We start from the raw sequence: 9,154 nt of genomic DNA, 5'->3' as shown, positions 1-9,154 counted from the left end.
ATAGAAATGTATCTGTGTATTGTTATAATGCATAAAGATGTGTGCTATGTGCATGTGTTCATAGCCACCTTTTCTAAAGTATACTGTTATTTGTGGACTTGCTTTTGGGGGGGTTGTGGTTTACAAGCAGGATTAAACCTGCTGAACTTTGGTTGACAGCTTCAACAGCTTAAACTTTGACTGAACCCTGAGATTTAGAGGACATGTTTATTGAGACTGCAAGCCTGAATTCCTTATCTTGTTTGCTTTAGTGCAGTCTAAGCTGTTGTAACTAGAGAATCCCTGACTTCAATAAATTGCGAGCAGGACGTGTAGACCGCCAGAGTGGGGTGGAGACCTGTACTGTGCGGTCCCTTCCTATTCTCCTCGCGAGTAAAACTAAACTAATTGTCTCTGTTCCTTTTTCTTTCCCTGTATGGTGTTTTAGGTGCTTAGACCTGACAAGAACTCAACTCAAAAATGTTTTTCTACTGCCTTTTTTGCACCATATATATTTGTTTTGAATTTTCTACATCAATTTTGCACCATGTTTTTTCCTCCCACACTGTTTATATTTGATCACTGTTGCACTTTATGAAATGGAAATGTTCCTTTTCAGTGCTAAGCTGCTTGGTATACACTCTGTGTATACAAAATGACAATATAGGTGTCCAAGTCTAAAGTCTGAGTTAAATCGTCCACCTAAAATAAATCACCTTTACGTGAGGCCAGCTCCTCATAATGTGTTTTTTTTTTTTTTCTGTAGCCGACCAGGTCCCAGGAAGTGCAGTACTGCTGTTTGATGTTGAGCTGGTTGAGATAGAGGAGGGACTTCCTGAGGGCTACATGTTTATCTGGAACGAAGAGGTCCCCCCAGGCCTGTTTGCCAAGATGGACAGGGACAACAGTGGATCAGTGGAGCCCTCTGAGGTATGGGATATTACTAAGACTTTCATGGATTTATTTATCTTTTACCTTCTCACATCAGTTAAGCTTTTGCTCTCCACCTCCTGCCTCTACAGTTTACCGACTACATCATGCAGCAAGTGAATGATGGTAAAGGACGCCTGGCTCCCGGCTTCGATCCCTACCGTATTATAGACAACATGTTCTCTAACCAAGACCGCAACGGAGACGGAAAGATCACAGAAGAGGAGTTCAAACTCAAAGCAGATGAAACTAACCATGACGAGCTATGATGGGACAGAGTGGATAGTAGATCTGGGTGTTGGGAAAGGGGTCTGGAAATTGGGAAATGTTGGGAACTTCTGTTGGTGGGTTGTTTGGTAGTGGGGGGATAAAAAAACATTGAATAGGAACTCTATTCAGATTTAGATTTTTTTTTATTTGAGGACTGAAATAATATTGAACTATGGTTATTCTCACATGAGAATGGAAAACAAGGATTTAGTTGTTTTTTGTTTTTTTTTTAAAGATAAAGACAAATATTTTAAAGTTTTGATTTAAGGACTGAACCTGTTTGTTTACCTCCTTAATTGTCAGACATTCTAAATTTTGTCTTTTATTTTTAAAAGGTTTATTATTATTATTATCTGAACATTCAGCACTCCTTACATTTTTACACTTTGTTTTTAGATGAGGGAAACTGTTATTCTCCGTTTGTCATGCTTCTTGCAGAAGCAATGCTTTGGTGTGGCTCTCCAGAGTTGGATCTAATATGTTCTTTTCTGTGGTTTATAATGAACATTTCCTATAGTTTTCTGTTTGTGTTTTCTGCTGTTAAAAATCCTCCTTCAGTGATACTTGATCTTTTTGATCAATGGTTGTGTCTGTTTTTCACCCTTTAACCTTTTGAGTTTAGGTTTTATTGTGTGTATCTGCGAGGGTGTGTGTGTCTGTTTGAGAATAATGTGTAACAGTGTGGGGGGGTGTCTGTTTTATTTAGAAAAAGAATGTGGCTTGATGACAAATGCGTGAGCTTGGTTCAATAAATGGTCTGACTTTAACATCTACATTCTCATGTTTTGTTTAATCAGGTTGTATTCTGCGTATAGTGTACAGAACTGTATAAAGCTGGTTAGTATTTCTTTATTTTACTGTTTCACTGCAAATATTCCTCTGTGGAATCCTCCTACGTTTCCCTGTTTAAAAGATAACAGGATACTTCCTCCTGGCCTCACCTTATGCTCCTCCAGTATCTAGGCAACATCTGTTATTTGGGGGGAAGGGGGATCCGTTTGCAAATTTACGGCCATCAGATTCTTTTCAAGAGAAACAACATGTAGCCCCTGGTCATTTGCCTTCTGAGATCTTACAGCTGTTCATGTCAGTTACTGGTTTTTTTTACCTGAAAAAGACTTTTAGAGAAGCTGCTGACTTCTCTTAAGCTTGTTTTCCTTGAGAACATGTGGGTGCCTGGAGGCATTTACTTTAACTTCATCAATAAAAAGCATATAATGTAATATTTGGGTCTTTTTATCCCCAGGGTGAGAATACTTATTCTGTGTTTTAAGTCATTTCTGCATTGCATGTTTTTGGTAAAAGTTTAGAAGAATGTAAATCAAAAGCACTGCCCCCATGGAGTGTGGAGTTAGCACAGCTGCAGAGGACCAAATGGTGGAATGTGTCTCCCTTATATTTTCCTACACCAACAAGTTTTTTTTTCCTCACCATTCACTTCAGTAATAGTTTAGAGCTGGCCAATCAGATTAGGGGCCTGGGCAATGGGGTGACAATGTTAAGCCTTTATTGTTGTGAGAAGTCAGATAGGGAAGAAATAGAACAAAGAGTGTGAGTCCTAGAAGTACATACTGAAGGTCACATATGAATCTTGGTGAAAACAAGGTTGAAAATATCTGATATCTGTGGTGAGCTACTTTTTTGGCATAAACGGAGAACATTTGTATAAACATTTTTGTTCCAGTGTCAGCGCAACCTCTTTGACCAGCACACGTGCTTTCCAGTAAGATTTCGACACAACATTCCATGATGCACGTGCATCTACATAGTGCAATATTGAGACTATAAAACAGCGGGGGGATGAGATGTCTGATGATGTAGTGCTGAACTTATGAAGTGTTTAATACAGCTGTAGGAATTTCGAATTGTCAATACATGTTTCCCCAGTGCAAAGGACAAAATGGAGTGCTAGTTACTCTACCAGTCTTCTTTTATAAGAAAAAAATAGTCCGACAACCATAACGCAGCCGTACAATGGCACAGTGCATCATATCCGAACTATTATGTTACCATGTTTCTTTGACACTTAGTACGTCTTCGGACATACAGAGAGATAAGGCAGATTTCTACATTTACACCCTCCTTAACGGTGTTGTCATCTAATATTGCAAAACTGATGAATAAGGGAGAGAGTGATTGTCAGATATGCTATTACACCATCCCCTCAAAGTTGATCCTTTTGAATATACCTGAATTTGCTTTCTCCTTATTTAGTAACTCATCATCAGCCATCAGACCTCCTATCAATGGATAATGTTGTCATATCATGCCCATCATAATATTTCAAACAAGAGCAGAAAAGGTTTACTATGACTTCATCCATACTAGAGCTGAAACAATTTATCGGATAAATAGTGATTAATCAAGTATTGAAATCATTGTCAACTAATTTAGAGATGGAATAATCGTTAACTGGAGTATAAAGACTCTAAAAGATGCCTTTAGCTGTCAGAGCAATCCACTCAGAGCAGTATTTTTACCAAAATTTTAAAATAATACATATATATTTTGAATTTAAGAAAATATGTCAATATGCTCTTTCCAGAACTCCTCAAGTAGAAAAGTTTTAGTTTTACCCGGTTTAATTTCGTAAAAAGTCTTCTTTAAGGAACCTTTTGACTATCCGATTATTAATTGCTTAATCAAAAAGATAATTAACAGATTAATTGTTCTGCTAAACGATCATTAGTCGGAGCCCTAATTCATGCTTGCTATTTTTTTAAGAGAAATGTAAGCTCTGCAAAGGAACCATGAACAAGACTAAATGAACAAGACATGGTTGGAGGCACAGATGCTTCTCACTGTTGGCTGAACTACAATAGCTGATTCATTAGATGGTCCTTGAAATTCACCATGGTGCTGCAGATGCTCACTTTCATCTATGACTGAGTGGGGTTCACTGGACCATTTTTCAAGTTGTCTAGTTTCTGCCAGACTATGGTTTATCTCTGCGACATATGTGTCATTTGGAGAATCCATAATGGATGTCGTTGCCTCAGTTCTCAGTTTTGTTTTGTGTTTTCTCAGCAGTTATACACAAAGATTTATCTACTGTTGATGTTTTAACACCTGTAGCAGTTTGGGTGTTTTCTGTTTTCTTTGTTGATTTCACTTGGGGGGCTGCAGTTTCACTATGAAATGTGATAGGCTGTATCTCAAAAACACAGTTTGACTCAATGCCAAAGTTCCTGTACACAGATTTAATCCGTTCAATCATGTCATCAAGACGTTTGAATTTCAGCATGACTGCTTTTCCACCTCTTCCACCAGGAAGCAATGACATGCCTGTAGACCTACGAGGGTGAGGATCAAAATATGCAAATTCACCAGAACTCAGCCTGCAAACTGCAATCCCTAATAATGCAGTGACTAGCAAAGCATACTGGACCTCTGATGCCAAGATCTGCAGTCCCTGTTCAAGGCTTTGTAGTTTATCTCTGGGGTTACCGTCAAATATTCCATAAGTAGGATACCGAGACATGTCAACACTGTACTAATGATTGCGGCTTCTAACCACAGAAGGAAGCTGACTGCAGAATAGGAATTCATTGTTCGGCTCAATACGTCTAATTGCCGAGAAAATGGCGTTACCCATGTCCAACACACGGTAAAGGTAATTTCGAGTAATAAACTCATCTTCATGGAAAAATGATAGGAAAACCAAACTATTAGCCATACATTGCCTATCCCTGTATTTCCCATACTTAGTAGAAGCCCGACTTCTGGATGCACAGATTCTTGTCACTGGTGGCTGGGCTTCATGTGGAATGGCTGGTTCACAAGATGGTCCTGGAGCTTCTCCATGATGCTGCCTATGCTCACAGTTAACTACAGTTACCACAGGTTCACTCTGCATTACCTGCTGTACATTGAACTCTCCAACAGTCGTTTGTTGGCCCATTTTTTCCTCAGAAGACATCAGACCTGTGCAGTGATCAGGAGATTCGGTGGTTCATGTCCAACCACGATTACACAACGTTCCTAAAATGATGGGTAATTACACTTATACAGGCCTTATAGATTAACTGCATGATCATACTGGGCAGCCTCAAGCAAAAATTATAAACTCAAAAATAAATCACATATAAATAAATCATATATAAATAAATCATATTTTATTTTTGTTGTGGAATTTTCAAACAGGTGATTTTTGTAACTAGGATCATATAATCTTTACATTTACATCCTATCACCATAATAACAGCTTATTTTAAATAAACAAAAAAAAAAAAAAAAAACAGCTGTATCCATGAATAGAAAATAGGATTGTGAAAATATATTCCTGTTATGTTTCACTATAACTTTATTAAAGGACACATTATTTTTATGCTGGCCCCGAGAGCTTATTTTTCATTCATCTATAGGTGTTATGACTAAACATGTATTTTTGGTGTGGCTGCTTCAAGCTGCTCGTGAGAATGATCCAGATTTATAGGTGTGTCTTAATTGTTGCAATTTACTCTGAATATAAAAATGTAACGTAACTTTTTTAAACAGAAAAACATATTTTAATACAGGTGTGTGTGTGTGTTTCTATGTGTATATAGATATATAGTTTGTTTTTTAGTTATTTACTTTGTGCTGGGTAACCAAAAAAGTAAACAAGAGACGGCTGCTAACAGTGCAAAGTGCGCATGCGCGGCTTCGAAGCTTGGCGGTGCCATGGCAACCTGAGCCTGGTGGACGCTGTTATCTAGCTACACTTCAGACATTTAACATGGTAAGTCCGTGGATGTCTCGATTTACTTTTAGGAAAAACTGCACGCTTACTGTTGCTTTGTGAAACATCCGCCACCAGAGACTTGAAAGGGACTTAGCAACTAAATGTGAGCTAATTTTAATGTAGAAAAGTGAAAAGCTTTTGTGGAGGCCTGTGTGCTTAGTTGTTAACTAAACTCCATAAACTGATGTATTTCTTTTTTGTGCTTTTTGTGTTTCATGTTTTATGTTATTTGTTTGTTTTTGATGTTTTTTTTTTTTTTAAACCTGGGAGTAAATGTGTGTTCATATCATGTTGTTAGCATCCTGTTACTTTGTGACCACAGACAAATCCCAGCTATAATAATCAAATGTAAGCTATGATTAATGATATAAGATTTCCTATAATGTGTCCAGGCAACTACTGGAGAAGCTATAAAGAAATGGGTAAGTGGATGATGTTACTTAACAAGAGAAAAACAGTGAAATATTTATAAGTAGGGGCTTGTTTTATAAAGAATTCAATGTGGTAATTTCTTTTTTTTTTTTTGCATGCAGGAAGCGAAGGACACGGATAACAAAGCGGATGTGTCTAAAGAAGTTCTAATGTATGGTCAAATCCCTCCTATAGAGAAAATGGACACTTCTCTCTCTGTGCTGACCTGCTGCGAGTAAGTCCTGTTTTTAACCAGGATGAAGGTTTACCAGGGTTTTAAGGGTTATCATTTTAAAACCACAAAACTGTATTTTTTTAGCAACTTTCCTACGGTTAATCTACTTGAAATGGGTTTCCAGACAATCCTCTTGAGGGACCAGATTTTTCACTAGCTGTGGGACATTTAAGGATTCTGTGCACCTCTCTGCCTTCCTAACTCTCAGCTAGCTGAAAGAAGGGTGTAGCAATAGAAACTTAGTAGGGTTACTCTAGTTGAAAGCCTTGAGTTTGGAAGCTCTGGGCCTCATGTCTCACAAACAGATATGTTATTGTTCTGAATCTTCACTCCGTGTAAATTTGTGATAAAATGAAAAGATTTTCACCCAAGGTTGTCATGAAACTTTGAATCACATATCCATCATTGCATATCCAGGCTGCATCCATGGCTTAGAAGTTGTTGTTTTTTTTTTTTTCTCAGAGCGACTACTTCTTTCATGGAGTCAGTTCTTGTTAATAATATACATTTGCTTTCAGACAGCACCTTAATGTGAGCATCTTATACAATGCAACATTATAATTGTTTCTCCCCAAAAGTTAAATTTGTCAGTATAATTAAAGTGAGGGCTTTTAATGACTTATTATTGACTCTTTAACAGTAATAAAATAAAATTTAATCAGACGTTAAGGTCATCTTTCAGATATCTCAAATGTTTTCATTCCACCTCCTTCCCAGGAAGCTGTCCTTGTCTTCCAACTGCATTGAGAATATAACCAATCTGGACAGCTTCAGTGAGTATTAACAGATTTCCCCTCTACCCGAGGTCCTGTTCTGCTGTACCTAATATCGATTTAATTCAACATGTCTCCTCTTAGAAAACCTGAAGATACTTTCATTAGGCAGAAATAATATCAAGTCTCTTGTAGGGGTGGTAAGTTAGATATAATCTTACATTTTAAGTTTGTGTTCCTTCTTTTTCTCTAAACAGAATATTTTCTATATCTCCTTCTTGTCTCAGTTTGTTGCTTGTGTTTTTGCAGGAGGCAGTCCGAGACACTTTGGAGGAGTTGTGGATTTCATATAATTTAATAGAAAAACTGACAGGTGTCAACACCTTGCAGAAACTTAAAGTCCTCTCTATTCGCCACAACCTTGTCAAAGATTGGGGTAAGCTACCCTCCTTTACAAAGTCAACAGATTAGATTTAGAATAGAAATTGTTTTACTTTTTGCAGCTCCTTTTTTGGTCTTTTTTTTTTTTGGTAAGTGATATACCATCATAATTTTTGTTATTAAGATCATAATGTTTTTGGTTTTATCTAAATCAAGGATTCCCAAACAATTCAGCTCAACTACTAAAAACACATATAATTACCGCACTCTATGATAATTTATACCGTATTTTCACAACTATAAGGCACATATAAACGTCTTTTTTCCCTCAAAATGTGTGGCGCGCCCTATAGTGCGGTTCGCCCTATGTGTGTTGTTAGTGCGACGTTTTTGAGACCACCATGAGAACGTTAAAGGGGGAAGTGTGGGCGTGGATTGAAAATGGCAAAGAGACACGCCTATGAAGCACAGTTTAAACTGAAGGCTATCAGCTACTGTCGTGGATGTCCTCAGTACGACGTATGAATTTATGCTAGGTCTTACCAAAAATTCTAAGTTCTTAAAAAGCAGTTGAAAAATCTTCAAACAATGGTAAAAAACAAGCAGAGGCAGCTGGGTCTCGGTCCAGAATGGCTTATTGCAACAACACAAGTCTACCACACATGAGATGTTCACCGGTCAACATCTGAATGATACACAGAAACAGGCCTGCTTATATTCATTCCCTGGGGCTTTGGGGCTCCTCCCCGAGCCCCTCCTATTTTTACGTAATTTCAGGTACTTTTCCACGGATATCTTTATTATCTACCTACCGGCGGAAAACCACCCAGAGTACACATTTTTATATATTTTATTAAAAACCTTGCCCATTTCCGGACCTGCGGGCCATGGTGATAAACATTGTGTTTCCATTGACACATCAGCATAGCTTGTTGTTTAACATTGACACGTCAGTACAACTCAACCTTGGGTTTCTCCATTGCCACGTTTTGTTTGTATTAACCCTCCTAATCTTATCTCAACCTCCGGACTGCCACACAAACATTATTTTACTTAGATATTATGTTGAAGCACACCATTTAACCATTGTGACAAGAATATATTTATTGTGAGACATTAATCCACTATATTCTATTCATGGTGCAATATTAATTCACTTCACTACGCAGAGGAACATGGAAATCGAGCACCCGCGAGAGAATTCAAGATTAATGAATCGATTTTTTTCTTAAAAGTGGAGGAAGATGGAAAACGGACTCCGACAGGTGAAGAAGGCGCAGTTGAGTTTCTGCGGACATAAGGCGTGGTGGCCCGAGTTGGAGGAAAGACTTGCATCACCATCGCTGTTAATCTGTGACTCCATGCGTGCCCATCTCACAGCCAATGTGAAAAACACGGTGAAACAAATTAACGCTGTGCTTGTCTGACAAAGGAACTTCAACCGCTCGACATCGGTGTGAACCGGCTGTTCAAAGTAAGGCTGCGAGCGGCGTGGGAGCGATGGATGACCGG

General features: G+C 38.1%; 2 protein-coding genes across 2 annotated transcripts in view; both read left to right on the top strand.

The window, feature by feature from the left end:
• The window catches only part of LOC107083286 (peptidyl-prolyl cis-trans isomerase FKBP9-like), a 21,444-nt gene extending 20,028 nt beyond the window's left edge, over nucleotides 1-1,416 (top strand). The window contains exons 9-10 of the mRNA XM_015372394.1: nucleotides 746-909; nucleotides 1,002-1,416. Of these exons, the coding sequence (XP_015227880.1) occupies nucleotides 746-909; nucleotides 1,002-1,178 (341 nt within the window). The 3' untranslated portion in view covers nucleotides 1,179-1,416. The remainder of the gene's footprint in view (nucleotides 1-745; nucleotides 910-1,001) is intronic.
• Nucleotides 1,417-5,851: 4,435 nt separating this feature from the next.
• Nucleotides 5,852-9,154, top strand: part of dnal1 (dynein, axonemal, light chain 1) — a 6,016-nt gene continuing 2,713 nt past the window's right edge. Inside the window, exons 1-6 of the mRNA XM_015372277.1 lie at nucleotides 5,852-5,899; nucleotides 6,295-6,324; nucleotides 6,436-6,548; nucleotides 7,266-7,321; nucleotides 7,406-7,461; nucleotides 7,571-7,697. Coding sequence (XP_015227763.1) covers nucleotides 5,897-5,899; nucleotides 6,295-6,324; nucleotides 6,436-6,548; nucleotides 7,266-7,321; nucleotides 7,406-7,461; nucleotides 7,571-7,697 — 385 coding nt within the window. The 5' untranslated portion in view covers nucleotides 5,852-5,896. The remainder of the gene's footprint in view (nucleotides 5,900-6,294; nucleotides 6,325-6,435; nucleotides 6,549-7,265; nucleotides 7,322-7,405; nucleotides 7,462-7,570; nucleotides 7,698-9,154) is intronic.

This window comes from Cyprinodon variegatus, unplaced genomic scaffold, assembly GCF_000732505.1.
Source record: "Cyprinodon variegatus isolate N-32 unplaced genomic scaffold, C_variegatus-1.0 Scaffold71, whole genome shotgun sequence".
Classification (NCBI taxonomy): domain Eukaryota; kingdom Metazoa; phylum Chordata; class Actinopteri; order Cyprinodontiformes; family Cyprinodontidae; genus Cyprinodon; species Cyprinodon variegatus.
Note: the sequence above shows the minus strand (reverse complement) of the source record. Positions and strands in the feature narration are given on the sequence as shown.